Raw genomic sequence first — 26,718 nt, forward strand, 5'->3', positions numbered from 1 at the left:
ATACCCTGGGTCAGGAAGGTTAAGTACCTGGGAGTCACCCTGGATGCATCCATGACATTCCGCCCACACATAAAAACAGTCCGCGACCGTGCCGCATTCATTCTCGGCAGACTCTATCCCATGATCTGTAAGCGGAGTAAAATGTCCCTTCGGAACAAGGTGACACTTTACAAAACTTGCATAAGGCCCATCATGACTTACGCGAGTGTGGTGTTCGCTCACGCGGCCCGCACACACATAGACACCCTCCAATCCCTACAATCTCGCTTTTGCAGGTTAGCCGTCGGGGCTCCGTGGTTCGTGAGGAACGTTGACCTACACGACGACCTGGGCCTTGAATCAATCCAGAAATACATGAAGTCAGCGTCGGAACGATACTTCGATAAGGCTATGCGTCATGATAATCGCCTTATCGTTGCCGCCGCTGACTACGCACCGAATCCTGATCATGCAGGAGCCAGTCACCGTCGACGCCCTAGACACGTCCTTACGGATCCATCAGATCCAATAACCTTTGCATTAGATGCCTTCAGCTCTAACACTAGGAGCAGGCTTAGGGACCTCGGTAACCGTACTCGTCGAACTCGACAAAGAGGTCGACGTGCAACCTAGCCCATGCATCAGCCCGCTGAGTTTCTCGCCGGATCTTCTCAGCGGGTCGCGATTCCGATCCGGTAGTAGATTCATTCGCGAAGCAATTGCTCTTGAGTTGTTAGGTCTCCTTCGGAGGCGCTCGGGCAGCTGTTAGCAAATCCCACCCCTCCTGGCTGAGCCTTTGCTCGCCCACCTGTCCTGGTGAAACTGGAAAGGCCTTCGGGCCACCAGTAATCTCTCAATCATAAAAAAAAAAAAAAAACATACAGGTGAAGCTTATATAAAGCGTGTAAAAATGTTCAAGGGCACCCCCCACATTAATAATAGGTTAAGTAGTGTAATTGTTTAATTGTATATTGTGAATAGAATTATTTCCTTACATTATAAGTAAGATTAGTTTTCTTTATCGCGTTGTTTTGTCGCATAGTTGTAAGGAACATTGTGTACAAATTCAGCACTGTCTTGTTTGGTCGTGCGCACATGGCTTATTGTTGCAAGCCAGATTTTGTTTCTTTTTACTTGTGTTTTTATAATAATAATAATAATGTTTTTATTTCAAGTAACCATGACTCATATAAATTGTTAATAAGACTTGGACCTATGTTAGTAGTTATATTTACATCACAATGAATTACTGTGGTAACATCCCATTATGTATCTTTTTAGCTTGTGATGTGTATTGTGTGCCTAATAAATAAAATAAAATAAATGTGCAGAGCTATACAAATGCATTAACAATAAACTCACCAACAAGTATTTCATTGTAATATATTTTATTTGAAACAGAAATAACAGAATCCGTTGCTTTTCATACAGAGCGTGGTGACACTGAAGTAATTTATTGCTGTTTTGTTCAATAAGTTATTAATCATTCGCACTGACTGGCTTCGATCAGCCAAAGATCTACTGTGATCAAATTTTATTATACCGGCGTCGGTAATGTTCCGAAAATCAAGAAATAATTATCTTTTAAATCTTGCGTACGAATTTTGAGAACATCGCCAAATGCATTATCCATTACGCGGCCTGCTACATATTATTTATTAGGGATTTTTTTACCTTGTAACTAAACCATGTCTTATTTTAATTTATATTCTTATTTTTATGAAAAATGATATTATGAAATGAAATGAAATGAAGATGATTAATTTGAGACACTAATCAACTGGGATGAAATGAAATGAAATGAGATGAGATGATATGGGATGAAACATATTCTTAGTAAAATGGTGGTCATTTACTGAGATTTTTTCAGTGGACTTCTTGAAGGATCCCGAGAAGTTACGTCCAGCGGCTTTGTTTCATTTTCCCACATTTGTGCACTTTCACAGATATTAAACAGATAATAAACCACTATTATTACACATTTAAACCTGAAGAAACACTAAATAGACAAAATAAAACAAATCACACAACTTCACTCCTTGCGTTCCCGCCAAAAAATCACGCGGCCTGCTAAGTATCAAGGGGAATAGATCTGTAACATTTTTTTATTTATTTCTTAGATGAGTAGACGACCTCACAGCCCACCTGGTGTTAAGTGGTTACCGGAGCCCATAGATATCCACAACGTAAATGCGCCACCCGCCTTGAAATATAAGTTCTAAGGTCTCAGTATAGTTACAACGGCTGCCCCACCCTTCGAACCGAAACACATTACTGCTTCACGGCAGAAATAGGCAGGGCGGTGGTACCTAACCGCGCGGACTCACAAGAGGTCCTACCACCAGTTTTACTTCCTACGACTCGACTGCAGTGGATGTTTCCTCGGACATGGAATCGATCAGCGGACAATTGACCTTGGAGAGCATTGGGCGGCTTCTCGACATTATTTTTTATTACTTAGCTGACACGGGTGCGGTCCTAATATTTATAGGTTAAGATATCCGTTATACTTAATTGAGTCTCTGACCTCATATCTCAAGGTGGGTGCAGGAATTGGCGTTCTGATATCTATAGACTGACTAGCTGACCCGGCAGACTTCGTAGTGCCTCAATCGAGAAATAAAAGACCTCAACTTTTGTATAAAATAAACTTAAAACAAAGGGGTTTTTGGGAGTTTTTATTTTCGTGTTAGTATGAAACAGTGTTGTAAAATACCGCGTTATAGAAAGATTATCTGTAATAATATCGAAATTATTTTGTTTAATCATCAGAGAATTATCATCCCAAAAGCTAACCTAATCTATTATAAGAAGGAGGGAGCCTGGAGATCAGTAATACAGGTCTTTGAACCTAGTGCAGACTTCAGCTCTTTCAAAAGCTTACAAAATAACTTATAAGGTTAATTTCTATTTATTTTTGTACATTACCCTTAAGAGAGAAATAAATAATCATTATTATATTATTATTATTATTATTCACGTCTATTTCCACGCGAATGCAGTAGCAGGCTTTAGTTGGTAACAATAAAAAAAACTTTGTTCTCTGATTGTTTGTTAGCAGCTGTGCAGACGTCTCTGACTCATGAAGAAACAATATATGACGCGCTCTGTAAACAACGCTGAACAATTTGCAGTGCTGACTGATATTACTGCATTAATTTTACTAACCGCTCATAGATCAGACTTCTATAAATAACCTCCTATACTAACACAGACAGTCTTCTGTAGTTCTATACTAAAATCGAATCTTCTAGTGTACAAAAAGAAACAGATCCGACCAACATCTAGCCTCTAGTCCGGTATAAAACACTATTAAACTGTTACACCTACTTTTTAGGAATGTTTACTGGTGGCCTTTTTAGTTTCACCAGGACAGGTGGGCGAGCACGAGCTCAGCCAGGAGAGATGGGATTTGCTAACCCGATTGCTCCACACTCGGCTTCAGATAGAGGCAAATGGCGTAGAATGATCCGTAATAAACTCTTGTTGCGAGGAGGTGGTCACGACCCTCAGTATTGAGGAAACCGAAGCAAGAAGAAGACCCGCTTGCCTCCGGAGGAGACCTAATAACTCAAGAGCAGCTGCATCGCGAATGCGTCTACTATCGGAACCGCGATGCGCTGAGAAGATCCGGCGAGAAACCCAGCAGTGTATCGGTTAGGTTTCACGTCGTACTCCTCGACGAGTCTGACGAGTGCAACAACCAGGGCCTCTGTGCCTACTCCCAGTAATAGAACTGAAGGCGTCAAGTAACAGCTAGCAGATCGGAAGGATCCGCATAGATGTGAGTGCTTTACATAAACGAATTGACATGAAATTTAAATTGACATAGATTCTCAATAATTTAATGCTTTTTAACCCCTTCCTGGTCACCGTCCTCGTCGAACCCGTCGCTTGCGACGAAGGGCTCGGCGAGTAAATTAACCCATAGACACAGCCCACTGAGTTTCTCGCCGGATCTTCTCAGCGGGTCGCGTTTCCGATCCGGCGGTAGATTCTGCGAAGCACTGCTCTTGCTAGGGTCAGTATTAGCATCACTTCGGTTTGAGCCCGTGAGCTCACCTACTAGTTAAGGCTACGTTGAAATAGCCTCTCAAGGTAACAAGGCTATCAGCTTAGGTAGAAAAAAAGCCCTTCAAATTGCTTGGCGATGTCAAGGAACTATTAGGAGCCACAAAACCCTACGATCCGGGCTTACGATAGGTACCCCACTGAGGCAAACCGGGTATGCATGCGGGCTTTACAATGCGACGTAGTCTCATATCGTCAAAGTCTTATCAAACTAAGAGTATTTTGTTAAACACAGAAACAGATTTTGTTGATGTATTTCAAGGTTTTAATGTGAAGACTGTTTTCGCACCTTGTTTGAAGATTTTTTACTATTTTTTAGCCCTTCGACGCAAGCGACGGGTTCGACGAGAATGATGACCGGGCGAAAAGCATTACTACTTCACGGCAGAAATAGGCAGGGTGGTGGTACCTACCCGTGCGGACTCACAAGAGGTCCCACCACCAGTAAAAAAAGGTCAGAATAAGGTCATTATACGGAGATCCACACTAGTTGACCCGGCCTCTTATGCATTACACCACCTGGTGGTACTAAATATATGGACCGGTACTATTTAAGTATGTATGTAATATTACAAAATACGTGTGCAAACAATAAATAAGGTTCTACATAATGATATAAACACGCATTATATACGTATTACGCAATTTTCAAACATAACCCAATTACTCTGAACAATTTCTATTTGCTCAGTTGAAAGGGCTAAGTTTGTGCTGAGTCTGTGAATTATTTTGAAATCTTAACCTATTTCAAAATATGGGAGTAGGTACTTAAATTAAAATGAGACTTAGAAAAACCATTAGTTTTGGTTTTTTGTTGTTGTTGGGTATATTAATCAAATGCATTTGACCTCTGTTTGTCCTCAAACGACATCATCATTGGCTCAATTCAAACAGATCCCTTAGTCTACATTTTTTACTCCGTGCGCAACTCAATTGTCAGTTTAGTTTTGATCTTATTGATAATCTCATAACACTATTCTAATTTCAACTCGAAGCTGGTCAAGACGAACAAGACATAAAATCTTAGTTTAGTAGTATCTCAGTTTTTACAGTACAACGGCTGCCCTGCCTTTCAAACCGAAACGCATTACTGCTTCACGGCAGAAATAGGCAGGGCCATAGATTATTACACTTAATATATTTGAGAGGCAGGGTAGTTGTATAGTGGTTCGTCGTGGGCTAAAGGATAAGAAGTCCGGTACATTCGTATGTAGCGATGCACCGGTGTTCGAATCCCGCAGGCGGGTAGCCGATTTTTTTAATGAAATACGTACTTAACAAATGTTCGCGATTGACTTCCACGGTGAAGGAATAACATCGTGTAATAAAAATCAAACCCGCAAATATTATAATTTGCGTAATTACTGGTGGTAGGACCTCTTGTGAGTCCGCACGGGTAGGTACCACCGTCCTGCTTATTTCTGCCGTGAAGCAGTAATGCATTTCCCTGTCCTGGTGAAACTGGAAAGGCCTCCGGGCCACCAGTAATCAATCAATCATAAAAAAAAAAAGTAATGCATTTCGGTTTGAAGGGTGGAGCAGCCGTTGTAACTATACTGAGACCTTAGAACTTATATCTCAGGGTGGGTGGCGCATTTTACGATGTAGATGTCTATGGGCTCCAATAACCACTTAACACCAGATGGGCTGTGAGCTCGTCCACCCATCTAAGCAACAAAAAAATACCTACCCGTGCCCTAAACCTACAAGACGTCCTACCACCAGTAATTACGCAAATCATAATTTTGCGACTTTGATTTTTGTCACACGATATTATTCTTTCACCGTGGAAGTCGATCGTGAACATTTGTTAAGTGCGTATTTTATTAGAAAAGTTGGTACCTGACAGCGGGATTCGAACACCGTTACATCTCTACATACAAATGCACCGGGCGTCTTATCCTTTAGGCCACGACGGCTTCAAAAGGTCCCGTCATGACTTACGCGAGTGTGGTGTTCGCTCACGCGGCGAATCTACGCGGCGGTAGATTCATTCGCGAAGCAGCTACTCTTGAGCTGTTAGGTCTCCTTCGGAGGCGCTCGGGTAGCTGTTAGCAAATCCCACCCCTCCTGGCTGAGCCTTTGCTCGCCCACCTGTCCTGGTGAAACTGGAAAGGCCTCCGGGCCACCAGTAATCCTTCAATCATAAAAAAAGGCTTCAAAAGGTTACCTATAACACGTGCTTATTCGGTCAAGGACACTAGTCAGAACAGTACAACAAATAATTGTATCAAGCCGAATCTATAGTAGAGTTTTGTCAATAGAATCTATTGTTTTTATTCAAATGATGGCCCTTAAATGAGTAAACATTTAATCTAGGTTAAAATTTAATGTATAAATACGTTACTTTGTCGAATTAAATTCATAACAAGTTCTGATTTTGACCGAACAACCATGAAGATTTTGTTGGTAAGTGTATTTTTGTTGCTCAAGTCTGTGTGTCGCCATCATGCGATAAATACATTTGGAACAATTCCTCGTTCGCTACCAGATTCTCGGTTTCCGTCTATAATTCGTCTCAACATTACTCAATCATCTTACATTGTAGACTTCATATCATACGCACTATTATGAACCAAACGCTTGGGAACTGAAGTAATTTTTCTTTTTTATTGCTTTTGTAGGCAGACGAGCATACGGCCCACCTGATGGTGAGTGGTTACCGTCGCCCATAGACTTCAGCAATGCCAAGGGCAGAGCCAAGCCGCTGCCTACCGCTTAATACTCTCCACAAGCCTCGTTTGAAGAAGGACATGTCATAGCGCTCGGGAAACACCGTGGAGGGGAGCTCATTCCATGGCCGGATGGTACGTGGCAAAAAAGATCTCTGGAAACGCACTGTGGATGACCGCAGTGGCTCCAGGTAGTATGGATGAACTCTACTCCGGTGGCGGGCGGTGCGATGGTAAAAACGAGACGTTGGTATCATCTCGAACAATTCCTTAGAGCACTCCCCATGGAACATGCGGTACAAAATACAGAGGGAACCGAAGTCCCTCCGCAGACCCAGAGGCTCCAAATCAGTCTTCAATGACACCCTTGTCTATATTATGATTAACTTGGGCAAATTTTTTCTTCTCTGGCTATGCTAATAGCCTTGAGAGGCTATTTCAGCTTCGCTTTGACGTGTATGGTGAACTCACGGGGCTCAAACCGGGAGTGTAGCTAACACTGGCTAACAGTGGGCTTGAGGTACTTAAAAGCACCGTTAATGGATCGGGAGGATCCGTAGTGACGTAAGAGCTTAAGCTCATGTTGAAATTCTAGTTCGTCTATTGCTCCGGTGGTTCGATTATCAGCGTCTAATTAAATACGTTTATTGCACACTAAAACACAATTAACATTATAAAATTGTCAACAAGCTACATGATACCTATATATACTTATACCAAACTAAAAATAAAACTAGATAATGTAAAAAATCGACCCCAAATCGCTGCGCTCGCAAGGTAGGGTACAAGAGGCTGACGGCATTTCCCCGTTGAATGGCCAGGCTCAACTCAGGCTGACCTCATTTGTCCGAAATGCGCGCCAGCCCTTGAATCCCCTGAGGCGTCGATGAGGCGTGTGGAAATCTCCCTGCTTAAACAGCGTTATAAAGTTCCTAATTGTCTCGTAAATGTTTCTAGTTCACGTAACTCAGTGAATGTTTTTTTTTTGTCTTCCCTTAGAGCCATTCACAGCAAGGTCCAGGTGAATAATACGAGATTCTCCTACAGGTTTCCTGCTTCGTCGTGATGCTGATGGTGGAAGCATCCAGTTCGGCGACAGGCGATTCCAATATGAACAATAAAAACCTTCCGAAACGTACTAAGCGATATGCATCAAGTTACGATACGGGCCGATCTGCGTACACTGAAGAAAAGGACACCACCAGCAAGACTGAAGAAGGCAACGAAATGAACGAGAAAAAGGAAATGGAAGAAATGGAGGAAATGGAAGAAATGGAGGAAATGGAAGAAGGATCCCAGACTAAAGAAACCCCAACTAAAATATTATCTGCCTCGAGTGGGGCGATCGCTACCGAGAATCTGGCCGCATCTCAAAGCGCGGCCGACGTTGTTGAGACGGAAACAAAATAAGTATGACACAAAAACAAATGCCGTTACACGCTACACGTTACAAATGATCTGTCACATCTCTTGTCATAAGAAGTAGTTTTGTTTGCGCAATCGACACACCTTACTTGGGGAAAACAGTACGCAATTAACATCATATGGTCCTTCGATCTATTTTGATAATTATTTAAATACCTAATTAATCTCAATTAAAAGACTTCTTTGCTAATACCTTAAATCTCACACTTATAATCAGTCTTTGAATAACACGTCTACTGGTGTTCCATCCTTCGAGGAAATGCAAAACGGTGCGTCCCCCCACGTTCCTACCTGACGGACGATCGCTTGACACACCACAGGCTTCACTGTAGCTCTTGTGTAGCCAGGATCAGCAGCGGCTACCACACATAAAGACCGACCGATCAGGTTAAATCCGAGGGAAATCACTAGAAGGAAGAATTTATATTAACACCTCACTCCTCGCTAATCTGCGAACAGTCAAAGCAATAACGGCCGTAGATTGAGAAGATTGAGTCGGATAGCAGTCAAGGAAACCCCAATTGCCGTGCAAGGACAATGAAGGATGTCGCGACGGAGATTTGTGTTGATAACGTATAGCAAGCACTACCGGCATCACAATCTATGTCCTCTAAAGGTTATTGTGTACAAATGCTTCGATTTTTGAACACTAATTCTAAGAAATAAACAAGGCAAAGCATCTGAAACTTTCATTTAACCATTATCCTTTCCATAAATACTTTTATTTAACTAGGTATGTGGGTGACTCACATGTATAAACTATTTATTTTATTATATATCATCATCATCATCATCATCATCATCATTCTTTCCTATTACCCTCTGCTGGGGTGTAGGGCTCGAATCAAATTTTTCCATTTATATCGGTCTTGGGCAGTCTGTTCTAGTTCCTCCCACGTCATGCCCAAGACCCCTAGCTCCTGCTCCACCGAGCGACGCCAAGTTGTTCTGGGGCGGCCTCTCTTCCTTTTGCCAGACACTTTCCAGGTCAGTGCTCTCTTTGATAGGTGGGTATCGGGCTTTCTCAAAGTGTGACCAATCCAATGCCACTTATACTTACTTACTTATTTTATTATATATAGCAGCTTATATTTAACTGACAATTTTCTTAACATTCAATATAATATTAAAATATCTCGTATCACGAAGCAAAAGCCATAGCTCACCTTTGGACGTGAACTCGTTGCCTGAATTCCTGTCTTCATTGGACACTTTAAATCGGACGTCCTAATTGCACCGAGGCATAAATGGGCAGAACTGTGTTACAAACCCGTACAAGCTCACAATATACCCTACCATCAGTAGATCGAGGCTGTATGTACATATATGCTGTGGTATATTTGTTAGAAATAAATTTGGCGCCAATTTTAAATATAGAGTACGCTAAGAAAAAGATTATCCATTTATGTAATAAAATATTATAAAATAAATGAATACATGTGAGTCACCCACAAGGTATTAGTGTAATTAGGCCACACTTTGCTGTGCCTTTCGCTAATGCTAATGTGGGGACCGACTTCTCTTACTTACACTTTGTCTTACACTTTTTACAGGTGGTAGGACCTCTTGTGACTCCGCGCGGGTGGGTACTACCACCCTGCCTATTTCTGCCGTGAAGCAGTAATGCGTTTCGGTTTTTAAGGGTGGGGCAGCCGTTGTAACTATACTGAGACCACTTTACCACTTAACCACTTAACACCAGGTGGGCTGTGAGCTCGTCCACTCATCTAAGCAATAAAAAAATGTTGACTTTCTATAAAAGCGTATTTTTTTGTTTTTTTTTTCAAACTATTATGTGTTTTTCATTACATCAATTTCAACTAAAGTGAGTTTAAGTATATATTGGCTGCTTTTAGAATATATACTCGATATAGCTAGTAGAAGAAATATAGTATATTATATAGCCTGGTAGTTTCCCTTCTTGATCTTGACGCAGTCACTTCGGGTCTAAAGAAAACAAAAAATCGCTAATCCTGATTATCTTAGTAAGGATAACGGATCAAACTGTTTAAAAGATTGAATTGTCATTGGTCATTTATACCTATGCCAAATTTCGAGTTAATCCGACGTTTTGAAGGGGGTCAAAATCATGTTCAAAGATTCCGTTACATACTAATATACGTATGCAGCTATTATAAGCGTATTAAAATACTCGCACTAAGCACACTTAACGAATCAAACGTGATTTTTCTCCGCAGATATTCTGTCTCCTAGTAAATGTAGTTGGGGTAGAATCCGCCTCTTCGTCAATCAACACAGACGAAGGCTCCCTGAATCTTGAAAGAAGAACTAACAAACAAAGGCCGAGAACGTTCGAACGCAATGGACGATGAAAGATATAGTTATGATAGTGATAATGATGAGATCAATTTTGAAGAGAGTTTTGAAGAAAGTACCATGCGTTAGAGGACAAACTCTGCTACGAATCGATCTAAAGCAACCGGATATGATGAAGACAACAGACAAAATATAGACTAACAAGACTCTTCAGCTTAGGATGCGTAAAGCCAAGATTCGTCCGTTTCAGACAGCGACTCAGGGAGCAGCCAAACTTTTTAAAATGAAAAACCAGTGCAACATGAGTAACGGTTTTAGATGACCCGAATAAGTGATGACAAACAAATGTCTACTCTAGTTCTTTACTCTTTTATTCTCTTGTATTAAATGATCCACAAATCACAGCAACACATTTTTTTATTGGAAAGTAAAATACAGAATTAAAACAAAAACACGGGTAGTTAACATTACAAGTGTATACCGTTCAAATGGCTTTGTTTAATCAAATATAAAAGCATAGGGAAAAATTAAATGACATTGTGCTAAATTTAAACTAGATTTGTTCGTGCAACATCGACGTATATAATTTAATGAAATAAGCAAAATGGTGTACTGTATTTTTTTAGATTTTATCACTTAAAAAATCAAACTTGGTTCAGTGCTAAGCACCGCCTGCCGCCGCGGCTGCCGCACTACGGCCGGCAGCTGCTGCGGCCGCACCGCCGCCAGCTGCCGCTGCTGCGGCTGCAGCTGGGCTGCCTTTTTGGCAGTTGCTGCAATTTCCATCTCCCCCATTTGCTCCATTATCTCTTCCGTCACCTCCGTCATCTCCGCCGTCTCCACCATCATTTCTTCCGTCTCCTCCATCTCCCCCTTCACCACCATCATCCCCGCCTTCTCCATTATCTCCATCATCTCCGCCTTCTCCTTCGTCACCACCATCTCCTCCATCTCCTTCGTCTCCGCCATCATCTCCTCCATCGTCGCCGCCGTCTCCTCCTTCTCCTTCGTCTCCACCATCATCTCCACCGTCTCCTCCATCTCCACCATCATCACCATCATCACCAGGGTTGTCTACTCCAGTGCCTCTATCGTCTCCCCCTTCCCCTTCGTCACCGTTCCCATTATCTCCATCTCCACCCCCACCGTTGCCGCCACCACAATCACCACAACCACCACTACCAAGGCCTAATGTATTTAGAACTGGGTTAAGTATCGAAGGAGCAGGAGCAGCTTCGACATACGTCACGGCCACCACGACCAACAGCAACAACTGGAAATAAAACAGAGATTAACGGCAATGCTATATGTATTTACGGGCTACCTATTACAATCGGCTTCTCACTTTGCCCCTGTCACTGTCCATGTGGAGCGGTGACAACAATAAAATTCAATGTTTTCTTACAGTATTTTTAATTCAAATTTATTAAAATTTATTTTCTATTTTTTAGTTGTATTTTCTATAAGAGCGTTTTTTTTTTGTTTTTTTTAAACTATTACTTATTTTTCATTTTTTAGTTTAATTTTAATTTTTTCGATTCTTTTTTTTTTAATTTTTATAAAATTTCATCTGAATCAGTCGGTAGCTTATCCGATCGGCGCCCTTGGTAGTTTCCCTTCTTGGTCTTAACGCATACACTTTGGGTATCAGCAAAACAAAAAGTCGTTATTCCTGATTATCCTAGTAAGGATAACGGATCAAACTGCTTAAAACATTGAATTGTTATCGGTCCTTAATAAGTATGCCAAATTTCGAGTTAATCCGACGTTTTGAAGGGGTTCAAAATCATGTTCAAATATTCCGTTACATACTAAGCATACGTCTGAAGTTAATAAAAACGTATTAAATAGTGATATCACGGGGACTCACGGGGGGGAGAGTGGCCAGTCTAATTTTTTACTACATTACCTAAAACATAATTCAAGGGCTTGCAGAAGAGGATATAATTCTAAACTGGTTAAGAACATTTCTTAATTCGTCGAGTCGATTATTTTAATAGAGCACCATGTTTTTGGCTCGCTGTATCCTTTGGAGACGCCCTGTATAGTTCGTTCTATATAGTTGGTGGATCTCAAAGTTGAAAAACAAAAGCTGTGAATTATTTTAATTGAAGTAATTTTAAGTCGTTACAAAGATTTCTAGATTAAATTTAACACCTCCAGAAAATTATATAATAGTATACGTCCAGATCAATGCTAGGATAGCCTTAGGAAGCTAACTTGTGTTGGCAACAAATATTGTCAAGACGTAAATAACCAGAGCTACGCTTCAAGTGGCAAATAACTTAATTAAAAGGGAGTTCAAACGCGAATCGACCTCAAATTCCGCGGTACATTAGGATCATTGACAATAATAGCGACTGAAAAAACCTTAAAAGATACTATTATTTACTTTGCACTGCCTTTGGTTGACTGGCAGAAAGCGCCTTAGGCATTAAGTCCCCCAATGTAAATTTTACATGAGGTGTAATAAATAAATAAATAAAACAAAAAGATATTGGACACAATCATACAGCTAATTAAATTTATCTAATTAATACAGGTTATAAATTAATATTTACCCATTTTAACTTCATATTCGCCGATATTTTTTTCGAAACTAATGGCAAAACTATAAGTTTTCTGTATTTTATATACTTCTTGAATAAATAGTTGGATTGTGTTTACCTTTAGCACAAAACGGGTGTGCCTTAGAAAATATGATATATGTCGAAATGCATTTAATATAATTTATTATGCAGTTCAACAATAGAATTATAATGAATGTATCATTTTTATTTGTTATTTTCATTGCATAAAACTCTGTACATACGAATAAATATTTTCTTGTTGTCCGTTCTATATATCACTATATATCACTTTTTTCTAAATCTTTTGTCTAAATACATAATGTAGGTCAATACTCATCTATAAATATGGAAATTTTGATAACTTATTTTCATAGTTGCTTTAAAATTTCATTAAAAAATCATGCTGTTTTTGTTGGTAAGACTTTTTTATATTTTTTCATGTATTTCGGGCGTCAACTGCGTAAAAATCGTATTTTGGGACGGCTTAACGTGGACTGGTGATTTACTTGCAATCTTTGTGCTTAGTGAGAGTTTTTTAACGTTGTCGATAGCGTAAAAGTTAGCTCAGATTTGTATGGAGTTCCGCCAGGGCGCAGGATCTCCTCGTCCACACCATGGCAGAGTGGTTCATCGACATCGCGATTGTTGCGGAGCCATACTTCGTACCTCCCGACCGGGAAGATTCCTGGGCCGGAGATGTTGATGGCTCCGTGGCGATCGTGATGCGACAGTCGGCGGCGTTACCCCCCCTTGGAATGGTGGCCAGGGGTTCCGGGTACGTCGTAGTTAGGGTCGACGAAACCGTCGTGATCGGGGTGTACTTCTCTCCGAACAGGAGTCTCGCTGAGTTCGAGCGGTTGCTGGGTGGGCTCGAGGCGTTGGTTCATCGCTTCGAGTCTCGCCCGGTGATACTGGCGGGGGACCTCAACGCTAAATGTACGGCGTGGGGTTCTCCCCGCACGGACTCGCGCGACGAGTTCCTGTCGGAATGGGCTTTCGCGACCGGCCTCTGTCTTCTGAACAAAGGTTCGGTCGCGACCTGCGTGCGGTGGAACGGGGAATCACACGTGGACGTGTCGTTCGCGTCTCCGTCCGCCGCACGCCGTGTCCGTGGCTGGCGTGTTCTCGAGGGGGCGGAGACGCTCTCGGACCATCGGTTCGTCCGATTTGAGCTCTCCGTTTCCACCTTGTTGAACGCGCCGGCCGAAGACGCCCGCGGTGAGGAGGAGCTCCCGCGTAGTGCTCCCCGATCATTCCCGCGATGGGCACTGAAGCGCCTGAATAAGGTGCTTGCGGTGGAGGCGGCCACAGTGGCCGCATGGGCGCCGATGCCCGCGCGTCTAGTGTACGTGGAGGTGGAGGCCGAATGGTTCCGGGGCACGATGCGTCGCGTCTGCGATGCTGCGATGCCCCGGGTCAACGGTCGCGCTCCGCGTGGCGGTGCGTATTGGTGGACGCCCGAGATCGCGCTCCTCCGAGAGGAATGCGTGCGCCGAAGCGCCCGCCACCGCCGTCGCCGCCTTCGCGATGCGGACTTCGCGGAGGTGGCGACCCGCCTGCATGCCGACTGCTGTCAGAATCAGGAGGCACTGCGGCGGGCCATCGGCGAGGCCAAGTCTCAGAGTATGAAGACGCTCCTGGAGACGCTTGACCAAGATCCTGGGGGGCGCCCGTACCAAACGGTCCGCAAGAAATTGCGGCCGTGGGCGCTTCCGGTGACGGAGCGTCTCCAGCCTCAGCAGCTGCGGGAGATTGTCTCCGGGCTGTTCCCGCGGATGGAGAGGGGCTTTGAGCCCCCTTCCATGGGCACGCCACCACGCGATAGCGTGAACAGTGATGCCCCTGCTGAGGTGGTCCCTCTGAGCATATCGGAGGAGGAGATTCGTGCGGCCGTGTCGAGGATGCGGAGGAAGGACGCGGCCCCCGGCCCTGACGGTGTTCACGGCCGGGTCTGGGATTTGGCCTTCGGTGCCCTTGGGGACCGGCTCGTGCGGCTCTTTGAAGCCTGCCTTGAGTCGGGACGGTTTCCGAAGCAGTGGAAGACGGGCAGACTTGTTCTACTAAGGAAGGAGGGACGCCCTGCGGACTCACCTGCAGGGTATCGTCCCATCGTGTTGCTGGACGAGGCGGGAAAACTGCTCGAGCGGGTGGTGGCTGCCCGCATCGTCCAGCACCTGACGGGGGTGGGTCCCGATCTGTCAGCGGAGCAGTTCGGATTCAGGGAGGGCCGCTGGACCATCGACGCGGTGATGCGCGTGCGCGCCCTCTCTGATGAGGCTGTCGGCCGGGGCGGGGTTGCACTGGCGGTGTCCTTGGACATCGCCAACGCGTTCAACACCCTGCCCTGGTCGGTGATCGCGGGGGCGCTGGAGTATCACGGCGTCCCTGCGTATCTCCGTCGGCTAGTCGGGTCCTACCGGACGGTGCTCCGCTTCCCCGTCGAGCGCGGTGTTCCACAGGGGTCGGTCCTTGGCCCTCTCTTGTGGAACATCAGCTATGACTGGGTCCTGCGGGGCGCCCTTAGCGCTCCTCTCCCGGGTCTGAGTGTAGTTTGCTACGCTGACGACACTTTGGTCGTGGCCCGGGGGAAGGATTTACGCGAGTCTGCCCGTCTTTCCTGTGCGGGTGTGGCCTTTGTCGTCGGCAGGATCCGAATGCTGGGTCTGGAGGTGGCGCTCGATAAATCCCAGGCCCTGTTGTTTCACGGGGCCCGGAGAGCGCCGCCTCAGGGGGCCCACCTCGTGATCGGAGGCGTTCGCGTCGAGATTGAGGCGACCGGGTTGGGGTACCTCGGTCTCGTACTGGACGGTCGTTGGAGCTTCCGCGCTCACTTTGAAAGATTAGGTCCCCGACTGATGGCAGCCGCCGGCTCGCTGAGTCGGCTGTTGCCGAACGTCGGGGGGCCTGACGCGGTGGTGCGCCGCCTCTACACGGGGGTGGTGCGGTCGATGGCACTGTACGGGGCTCCCGTATGGTGCCACGCCCTGACCCGCGACAACGTCGCGGCGTTGCGACGGCCACAGCGAGCGATTGCGGTCAGGGCGGTTCGCGGGTACCGCACCGTCTCGTTCGAGGCGGCGTGCGTGCTCGCCGGGACGCCCCCCTGGGACCTGTAGGCGGAGGCGCTCGCTGCGGATTACGCGTGGCGATGCGATCTTCGCTCCAGGGGGGAGCCGCGTCCTGGCGCGGCGGAAGTTCGAGCGCGGAAGCTTCAATCTCGGCGTGCCGTGCTCGAGGCGTGGTCTCGCCGCCTGGCAGACCCCGCCTACGGGCGACGGACCGTCGAGGCGATCCGCCCGGTCCTCTCGGACTGGGTGAATCGCGACCGAGGACGTCTCACCTTCCGAGCGACGCAGGTGCTCACGGGACACGGCTGCTTCGGTCGCTACCTGCACCTTGTCGCCCGGAGGGAGCCGGCGTCGAAGTGCCACCACTGCAGTGGCTGCAACGAGGACACGGCGGAGCACACGCTCGCGTACTGCTCCGCTTTCGCGGAGCAGCGCCGCGTCCTCGTTGCAAAAATAGGACCGGACTTGTCGCTTCCGACCGTCGTGGCTACGATGCTCGGCAGCAACGAGTTCTGGCAGGCGATGCTCGACTTCTGCGAGTCCACCATCTCGCAGAAGGAGGCGGCGGAACGGGAGAGGGAGAGCTCTTCTTCCCTCTCGGCGCCGTGCCGCCGCCGTCGGGCCGGGGGTCGGAGGAAGGCGTTTGTCCAGCTCCAGCCCCTATGAGGAGGCAGTCTCCTCCCGGTGATGGTCACGGGGCGACCTAAGGGGGTTGAGGCTGCGCCGCACGCTACCGTCACTCTAGCGCGCTGGCACCAGGAGGACGGGACGGCGCGTCGGCGGCTGCGGACTGCGATGCGGTCCGCATTTTCGTCGTCGCTGTCGTCGCCGAACATACTGTCGAAGAGCAACCCGGTCGGCGGTGTATCGCGTTCCGACCCGGCAGGCTGGTTCTGGCCCAGCGGGGTATCCCGGAACACCAGCGGCACCGCCCGGGTGGCCTGGTAGGGCCGCCGTACTGCGGAGACCGACGTCGTTGGTCGTCGACTATCGCCTCGATGACCCGTCGGTCGGGCGTCCTCCGGGTGGCGCCGCGTGTCTGGTTGTAGTGTTGACCGCGGGAACCCCCCTACTCTGAACGGGTTCTGACCCCGGACGGAGCTCGGACGTCGGGTGTAAGAGTGCAGGGAAGTCGTTTAGTGGGTGGGCCCTAAAATCCTTGGGCCCGCGATCTGCTCTCAACACCTGCAGATCGTTGAGTCTCACATGCCCCGCGCGCCCCCTAGGCGCGGGGACCTCGTAGGAGGTTCGGCCCCCGGCCCGAAAAAAAAAAAAAAAAAAAAAAGATTTGTATGGAGTTGGAGCTTTTGCGTTTGCCGTTAGGGGCGCTGTTCTAACTGTTGACTGTTGAGTTAACTTTTACGCTATCAAGAACGTTACCAAATAATAGTGTAAAAGTTGAATTTTCTATAAAAGCGTATTTTTTTGTTTTTTTTTTTCAAACTATTATGTGTTTTTCATTACAGCTATTTCAACTAAACTGAGTTTAAGTATATATTGGCTGCTTTGAGAATATATACTCGATATAGCTAGTAGAAGAAATATAGTATATTAGTATATTAGTTAGCCTGGTAGTTTCCCTTCTTGATCTTAACGCAGTCACTTCGGGTCTAAAGAAATCAAAAAATCGCTAATCCTGATTATCTTAGTAAGGATAACGGATCAAACTGTTTAAAAGATTGAATTGTCATTGGTCATTTATACCTATGCCAAATTTCGAGTTAATCCGACGTTTTGAAGGGGGTCAAAATCATGTTCAAAGATTCCGTTACATACTAATATACGTATGCAGCTATTATAAGCGTATTAAAATACTCGCACTAAGCACACTTAACGAATCAAACGTGATTTTTCTCCGCAGATATTCTGTCTCCTAGTAAATGTAGTTGGGGTAGAATCCGCCTCTTCGTCAATCAACACAGACGAACGCTCCCTGAATCTTGAAAGAAAAACTAACAAACAAAGGCCGAGAACGTTCGAACGCAATGGACGATGAAAGATATAGTTATGATAGTGATGATGATGAGATCAATTTTGAAGAGAGTTTTGAGGAAAGTACCATGCGTTAGACGACAAACTCTGCTACGCATCGATCTAAAGCAACCGGATATGATGAAGACAACAGACAAAATATAGACTAACAAGACTCTTCAGCTTAGGATGCGTAAAGCCAAGATTCGTCCGTTTCAGACAGCGACTCAGGGAGCAGCCAAACTTTTTAAAATGAAAAACCAGTGCAACATGAGTAACGGTTTTAGATGACCCGAATAAGTGATGACAAACAAATGTCTACTCTAGTTCTTTACTCTTTTATTCTCTTTTATTAAATGATCCACAAATCACAGCAACACATTTTTTTATTGGAAAGTAAAATACAGAATTAAAACAAAAACACGGGTAGTTAACATTACAAGTGTATACCGTTCAAATGGCTTTGTTTAATCAAATATAAAAGCATAGGGAAAAATTAAATGACATTGTGCTAAATTTAAACTAGATTTGTTCGTGCAACATCGACGTATATAATTTAATGAAATAAGCAAAACGGTGTACTGTATTTTTTTAGATTTTATCACTTAAAAAATCAAACTTGGTTCAGTGCTAAGCACTGCCTGCCGCCGCGGCTGCCGCACTACCGCCGGCAGCTGCTACGGCCGCACCGCCGCCAGCTGCCGCTGCTGCGGCTGCAGCTGGCCTGCCTTTTTGGCAGTTGCTGCAATTTCCATCTCCCCCATTTGCTCCACCTTCTCTTTGGTCACCTCCGTCATCTCCGCCGTCTCCACCATCATTTCCTCCGTCTCCATCATCTCCGCCATTTCCCCCTTCACAATCACCATCTCCGCCTTCTCCATCCCGATCTCCTCCATCTCCCCCTTCACCACCATCATCCCCGCCTTCACCACCATCATCCCCGCCTTCTCCATTGTCTCCACCATCTCCGCCTTCTCCTTCGTCACCACCATCTCCTCCATCTCCTTCGTCTCCGCCATCATCTCCTCCATCGTCACCGCCGTCTCCTCCTTCTCCTTCGTCTCCACCATCATCTCCACCGTCTCCTCCATCTCCACCATCGTTTCCATCGTCACCACCGCCATCTCCACCATCATCACCATCATCACCAGGGTTGTCTACTCCAGTGCCTCTATCGTCTCCCCCTTCCCCTTCGTCACCGTTCCCATTATCTCCATCTCCACCCCCACCGTGGCCGCCATCACAACCACCACCACCAAGGCCTAATGTATTTAGAACTGGGTCAAGTGTCAAAGGAGCAGGAGCAGCTTCGACATACGTCACGGCCACCACGACCAACAGCAACAACTGGAAATAAAACAGAGATTAACGGCAGTGCTATATGTATTTACGGGCTACCTATTACAATCGGCTTCTCGCTTTGCCCCTGTCACTGTCCATGTGGAGCGGTGACAACAATAAAATTCAATGTTTTCTTACAGTATTTTTAATTCAAATTTATTAAAATTTATTTTCTATTTTTTAGTTGTATTTTCTATAAGAGCGTTTTTTTTTTTGTTTTTTTTTAAACTATTACTTATTTTTCATTTTTTAGTTTAATTTTAATTTTTTCGATTCTTTTTTTTTATTTTTATAAAATTTCATCTGAATCAGTCGGTAGCTTATCCGAGAAATAGGTGATCGGCGCGCCTGGTAGTTTCCCTTCTTGGTCTTAACGCATACACTTTGGGTATCAGCAATACAAAAAGTCGCTAATCCTGATTATCCTAGTAAGGATAACGGATCAAACTGCTTAAAACATTGAATTGTTATCGGTCCTTAAATAAGTATGCCAAATTTCGAGTTAATCCGACGTTTTAAAGGGATTCAAAATCATGTTCAAAGATTCCGTTACATACTAAGCATACGTCTGAAGTTAATAAAAACGTATTAAATAGCAATAGCACGGGGACTATAACTATTCGAACGACCACTATTAATACATTTACTAATTCGTGGTGATACCGAATGGCGGTAGGACCTCTTGTGAGTCCGCACGAGTAGGTACCACCACCCTGCCTATTTCTGCCGTGAAGCAGTAATGCGTTGCGAGTTGAAGAGAGTGGCCAGTCTAATTTTTTACTACATTACCTAAAACATAATTCAAGGGCTTGCAGAAGAGGATATAATTCTAAACTGGTTAAGAACATTTCTTAATTCGTCGAGTCGATTATTTTAATAGAGCACCATGTTTTTGGCTCGCTGTATCCTTTGGAGACGCCCTGTATAGTTCGTTCTATATAGTTGGTGGATCTCAAAGTTGAAAAAAAAGCTGTGAATTATTTTCATTAAAGCAATTTTAAATCGCTACATAGTTTTCTAGATTAAATTTAACACCTCCAGAAAATTATATAATAGTATACGTCCAGATCAATGCTAGGATAGCCTTAGGAAACTAACTTGTGTTGGCAACAAATATTGTCAAGACGTAAATAACCAGAGCTACGCTTCAAGTGGCAAATAACTTAATTAAAAGGGAGTACAAATGCGAATCGACCTCAAATTCCGCGGTACATTAGGATCATTGACAATAATAGCGACTGAAAAAACCTTAAAAGATACTATTATTTACTCTGCACTGCCTTTGGTTGACTGGTAGAAAGCGCCTTAGGCATTAAGTCTCCCAATGTAAATTTTACATGAGGTGTAATAAATAAATGAATAAAACAAAAAGGTATTGGACACGATCATACAGCTAATTAAATTTATCTAATTAATACAGGTTATAAATTAATATTTACCCATTTTGACTTCATATTCGCCGATATTTTTTTCGAAACTAATGGCAAAACTATAAGTTTTTTGTATTTTATATACTTCTTGAATAAATAGTTGGATTGTGTTTACCTTTAGCACAAAACGGGTGTGCCTTAGAAAATATGATATCTGTCGAAATGCATGTCATATAATTTATTATGCAGTTCAACAATAGAATCATAATGAATGTATCATTTTTATTTGTTATTTTCATTGCATAAAACTCTATACATACGAATGAATATTTTCTTGTTGTCCGTTCTATATATCAATATATATCACTTTTTTTCTTTATGAGTCTGATCAGGTAGGACGTCTTGTGAGCACATACGGGTAGGTACCTATTTCTGCCGCGAAGCAATGCGTTTCGCTTTTAAGCAGCCATCCAAGCAGCTTTGAGGTAGCCATTGTATTATAGAGCTCATATCCCAAAATGGGCGGCGTTCCTAAGGAACATGGATCTCCATGATGACCTGGAGCTTGACTCAGTCAGTAAGTATCTACAGTCGGCATCATTGCGCCACTTAGAGAAGACGGCACGACATGAAAACCCTCTTGTCGTGGCCGCCGGTAATTTCATACCCGATCCTGTGGACCGAATGGTAAATAGTCGACGTTGCCTTAAACGCGTCATTATGGATCCTCCCGATCCATTAACGGTGCTTTTAGGTACCGCTAGCACCGGTCGCCGTCCTCGTCGAACCCATCGCTTGCGACGAAGGGCTCGACGAGTAAATTAACCCATTAGCACAGCCCACTGAGTTTCTCGCCGGATCTTCTCAGTGGGTTGCGTTTGATGGCGTTGCTAACACGAACCCTAGCAAGAGCCGTGCTTCGCAGAATCTACCACCGGATCGGAAACGCGACCCACTGAGAAGATCCGGCGAGAAACTCAGTGGGCTGTGTCTGAGAGTTAATTTACTCGTCGAGCCCTTCGTCGCAAGCGACGGGTTCGACGAGAACGGTGACCGGTGCTTGAAGTACCTAGAAGCACCGTTAGTGGATCGGGAGGATCCGAGATGACGTGTTTTGGGCGACGTCGACTGCTTTCCATTCTGTCCGCAGGATCGGGAATGTAGTTACCGGCGGCCACGATGAGAGGGTTCTCGTGTCGTGCCGCTTTATCGAAGTGGCGCATCGACGCCGACTGCATATACTTACTGGTGAACTCTAAGTCCAGGTCGTCATGGAGGTCAGTGTTAGCAACACTCCGGTTTGAGCCCCGAGAGCTCATCTACACGTACAAAAGTAATTTACGTTGATAAGGTCTATTCTCTCCGGTAACCACTCAAACAGGCCGGACTGTGAGTTCGTACATCGCTTAAGCCCTTTGCTTAAACATTAAAGAAAAGATTTAATGGTAGGGCGCTGCGTGTTTGGATCTAAATACCGCTAAGTCCCAAATTATGAGTTTTAATATATTGAAGGGAACAAATAACACAAAATAGTAAGCAGCTATCCAAACTTATTTAAATTGTATTTTTTTTTTTATTTTTTTTTTAGTATTTTTATTTTTTTATTGCCCTTGTAGGCAGACGAGCATACGGCCCACCTGATGGTGAGTGGTTACCGTCGCCCATGGACTTCAGCAATGCCAGGGGCAGAGCCAAGCCGCTGCCTACCAAATTTAATTTTTATCTAGAACTTTCTTTTAATTCTAATCGTGGTACCTTTGTGCGCTCTTAGCTGTTTTTTTTTTTTTCAAAATACGCTAATATTATTATAATTTATGGAAATATTAAATAAAAAAACAAGTGTAGTAACAATCGCAGCCTTGTAATGCTTCTTCACAATGACACGTCAAATCAACGCGTTTGTGTGTGAAAAATAATAAGTACAATGCAGTTGTGTGTTCAAGTGTTCTTATTATTCCATAAATTACACGAGGGGGAGTCGTTGCAATGGAAAATACGCTATAAATAACTTAAATTTGTCATAACTGTCATTAAAAATTGTCATTACCTAAAAATATAGTGCTAATACTAAAATGTACCTATCGCCTGTCATCCAGAACGAGAACCTAACACGGGATCTGGTGAACCCACAAAGACAGACATCGTCATGTCTCTTTCTAACGCCAAGTTTTTTCGCTTTTAAAGGTGGGACAACCAGTCTCAATGTGGTCGCGACACTCATATTCTCATGCTTGTTAGCGCCGATCAGATGGGCCACCCATTCATAAATCTCTCTTCTTCATCGTTCCCTTACTGCTGAGGATCGCGACCACATGTGGCTTTCCTCTACATTGTTCGGTCATGGGTGGCATGGACCGTCTGGTATAGACTTCCACCAACCGCTTTCTTAACCAGATCTGACCATCTGGCTAGTGTTCTGCCCACGGCGCGCCTACCCTCAATGCGACCCAAAATTATGAGCTTCTCTAATTCATATCTGGGAGATCACAGGATGTGTCCGAAGAAACTCATAACAAGTTCTTCGCTCTTATATACAACAAAAGCAAATCATTGTTATTTTTTATTGGGTCTATCGTAAATACCAATTATGGGAGTCTTAATTTAACCCGTGTTACCATTTGTGGCGTAAAATTGACCAAACTCTGATACGCCGACGACACCACTCTTCTCGTGGCTAATGAAAGCGAGACGGCTGCTCTCATGAGCAAGCTTGAAGCAATTATCCTTGAATTTGGCTTTGCCATTAACCGATCCAAAACAAAGAATGCGTTTCGGTTCGAAGGGTGGGGGTAGCCGTTGTAGCTATACTGAGACCTTAGAACTTATATCTCGAGGTGAATGGCATATTTACGTTGTAGATGTCTATGGGCTCCAGTAACCACTGAACACCAGGTGGGCTGTGAGCTCGTCCATCCATCAAAGCAATAAAAAAAAAATAAAAAAAAGAGGTGGAGAGTATTAATTAAACAGTAGGCTACGACTTGGCTGTGCCCCTGGCATTGCTGACTGAGATCCATAAGCGACGGTAACCACTCACGATCAGGTGGGCCGTATGCTCGTCTGCCTACAAGGACAAAAAAAAAGTTTATGGGCCGAAAGATATATTAGATAGATACAGAAATTTAACCCGGCATCAGCCCGCTGACTTTCTCGCCGGATGTTCTCAGCGAGTCGCAATTCTGATACGCTTAGATAGATGGATTCACGAGGCAGGTATCCTGGAAGTGTTAGGCTTCCTTCAGCGCTCTGGCAGTGCTCATAGATTTAGATGGCGCTCGCCCATATTGGTGAATTTGGAAAGGCCTTCGGGCTACCAGCAATCTTTCCTATTCAAAGAAACGTCCTAACTTTAGATTTATTACTATTTTTTACCGCGCTTTCTATGTAACGGAATCTTTCAAGGCAATATTTTCCAAATTCAAGACATCCGATAAACTTAAAAATTCTTCTTATTCTGAGTCGGCATCTTCATTTTCTAAAAGTCGTGTCTAGTTTGACGACTGTTCACTCACCACCCGTTATATTATTCATCTTCGCGTGTCTCTATCTTCGACAATCTTCAATGCTTCAGGTATAAACATGCCCGTAAGTGATGCTATCAGCTTTAACCAAACATTGTTCTACTTCGCCCTAAAACCAGGACCAGAATTTATTTATTTTTAGTTTTCAATTCAGCTTGCCGTTAAAAAGGCCTATTTGTTTTTATGCTATTGCATATTATTTATTACCACTAGTAGGGTAGGGTAGGGATGTGGTAAGACCATAAACCTATCGTAATTTTGACCCATGTGGAACTATTGTGACTTCTCCGTGTGACCATGGAGTTTCTCCTTTTTCCTCACAGCGCATGCTGATTGGACCAGTGCCAAGGCAACACTTACACGTGTGCCTTCGCAAATTGCAGTACCAAGTGAAGGCTCACACTAAATTCTTATTATGACCGATGATTCTGGATTCATCATCATTCCTTCATCATCAGGCAACAGCTTTCCAATGCTGGTCATAAGCCTGTTTCTTTTCCTACCTTTGCTGATAGCCTTGGGAGGCCATATCAGCGTTGCTCTAGCGTGTAGGTGAGCTCTCGGACCTCAAACCGAGGGTGTTGCTAACATTGGCCCTAGCAAGAGCAGTGCTTCGCCGAATTTACCACCGTAGGTATCGGAAACGCTACCTACTGAGTAGATCCGACGAGAAACTCAGTCGGCTGTACTTAGGGTTAATTTACTCGCCCCTTACGAAACTTCATGCCACCAGCATTAAGTTTCGTATATTTTTTCGACAACGTATGTGTACCCACTCGGACGCTAATTCAAATTTTAGATGAAATTGCGAAAGTAAAGGCCATAAAATACGTTTATTGCCACACCCCTTACCCTAGGGATGTCATTTTTCTACGTCAACGTCACTGTCCCGCGTATGAACTACTATGAACCTAAATTTATTAAAGTTTAAATCTTTAACAGTACATATTTTCTTCTATTGAGACAATATAACGAGAATCGATGTTATTATTTGATAATCGACAAAAAAAACACTAAAGAAAGACAGACATAACCACAAATATAATATGGGATTCATCCATCCTGGGATCTATGGGATTTATCCTACACTAGCGACCCGCCCTCGCTTTGCTTCGGAAACTGTAATTTATTATTGATTCTCTACTATTTAATGGGTGTTATTATACATATGAACCTTCCTCTTTAATTACTCTATCTATTAAAAAAAACCGCAATAAAATCTGTTGCGTAGTTTTAAAGATTTAAGCATACACAGGGACAGATACAGAGACCGAGAAGCGACTTTGTTTTATAATAAGTACCAAGTCAGGTCATAAGTATTGTCACACAGTAAAAACTTTTCTTTTAGAATGCTTGCCACAAAAAAGTTTATTGAATTCGAATTTCGAATTGTTCACGAAAATAAAAATGTATACTTTTAGAATTTTTACTCATTTTTAAATATGGAGTGGACGCTTAAAGAAGACCGTGTTGCAGTTATTGCGTTGCATCGTTGGGGTTACGCGCCAATTCAAATTTTTAACATACTGAAAAATTTGAATATAACCAAAAGATTCGTTTATCGTACCATCAAACGATACAATGAAGACTCTAGTGTAGATGACAGGTCAAGAAGTGGTCGCCCTCGGTCTGTTAGGACTCCAGCAGTGATAAAAGCTGTGAAGGCGCGAATTCAAAGAAATCCCAAACGTAAGCAGAAACTGTTGGCCCTTCAGATGGGGTTAAGCAGAACCACGGTGAAAAGGGTGTTAAATGAAGACTTAGGGCTTCGGGCATATCGAAGAAAAACAGGACATCGTTTGAATGCTCGTCTAATGGACCTGAGACTGAAGAGATGCCGCGCTTTGTTGAAGCGGTACGCGGGAAAAAAATATCGGGAAATTCTTTTTTCGGATGAAAAAATTTTTACCGTAGAAGAGAGCTACAACAAACAAAATGATAAGGTATACGCACACAGTAGTGAAGAAGCGAGCAGCTGTATTCCGCGTGTCCAACGAGGTAATTTTCCATCCTCGCTCATGGTATGGTTGGGAGTTTCTTATTGGGGCTTAACAGAGGTACATTTTTGTGAGAAACGTGTAAAAACGAATACAGTTGTGTATCAAAATACAGTCCTGACGAACCTTGTGGAACCTGTTTCTCATACCATGTTCAATAACAGGCACTGGGTATTTCAATAAGATTCGGCGCCAGCTCATAGAGCGAAGAGCACACAAGACTGGCTGGCGGCGCGTGAAATCGACTTCATCCGGCACGAAGACTGGCCCTCCTCCAGTCCAGATTTGAATCCGTTAGATTACAAGATATGGCAACACTTGGAGGAAAAGGCGTGCTCAAAGCCTTATCCCAATTTGGAGTCACTCAAGACATCCTTGATTAAGGCAGCCGCCGATATTGACATGGACCTCGTTCGTGCTGCGATAGACGACTGGCCGCGCAGATTGAAGGCCTGT

At 44.3% G+C, this 26,718-nt stretch overlaps 3 protein-coding genes across 3 annotated transcripts; 1 reads left to right on the forward strand and 2 right to left on the reverse strand.

The window, feature by feature from the left end:
* The first annotated feature begins 5,779 nt into the window (after positions 1-5,779).
* LOC101745332 (uncharacterized) lies at positions 5,780-8,826 on the forward strand. The gene is made up of 2 exons (XM_004926707.5): positions 5,780-6,459; positions 7,770-8,826. The coding sequence occupies exons 1-2, from the start codon at positions 6,445-6,447 to the stop codon at positions 8,130-8,132; spliced, it is 378 nt and encodes a 125-aa protein (XP_004926764.1). The 5' UTR covers positions 5,780-6,444; the 3' UTR covers positions 8,133-8,826.
* A 1,997-nt stretch (positions 8,827-10,823) lies between these two features.
* On the reverse strand, positions 10,824-13,142 carry LOC101745473 (uncharacterized). Its single transcript, XM_012690884.3, has 2 exons — positions 12,986-13,142; positions 10,824-11,697 (listed from the first exon to the last, which is right to left on the reverse strand). Exons 1-2 carry the CDS (start codon positions 12,998-13,000, stop codon positions 11,086-11,088), a joined length of 627 nt encoding a protein of 208 aa, XP_012546338.1. The 5' UTR covers positions 13,001-13,142; the 3' UTR covers positions 10,824-11,085.
* A 5,259-nt stretch (positions 13,143-18,401) lies between these two features.
* On the reverse strand, positions 18,402-20,975 carry LOC101743716 (uncharacterized PE-PGRS family protein PE_PGRS20). The gene is made up of 2 exons (XM_038016952.2): positions 20,814-20,975; positions 18,402-19,380 (listed from the first exon to the last, which is right to left on the reverse strand). The coding sequence occupies exons 1-2, from the start codon at positions 20,826-20,828 to the stop codon at positions 18,664-18,666; spliced, it is 732 nt and encodes a 243-aa protein (XP_037872880.1). The 5' UTR covers positions 20,829-20,975; the 3' UTR covers positions 18,402-18,663.
* Between the last annotated feature and the right edge of the window lie 5,743 nt (positions 20,976-26,718).

This window comes from Bombyx mori, chromosome 2 (assembly GCF_030269925.1).
Source record: "Bombyx mori chromosome 2, ASM3026992v2".
Lineage (NCBI taxonomy): Eukaryota > Metazoa > Arthropoda > Insecta > Lepidoptera > Bombycidae > Bombyx > Bombyx mori.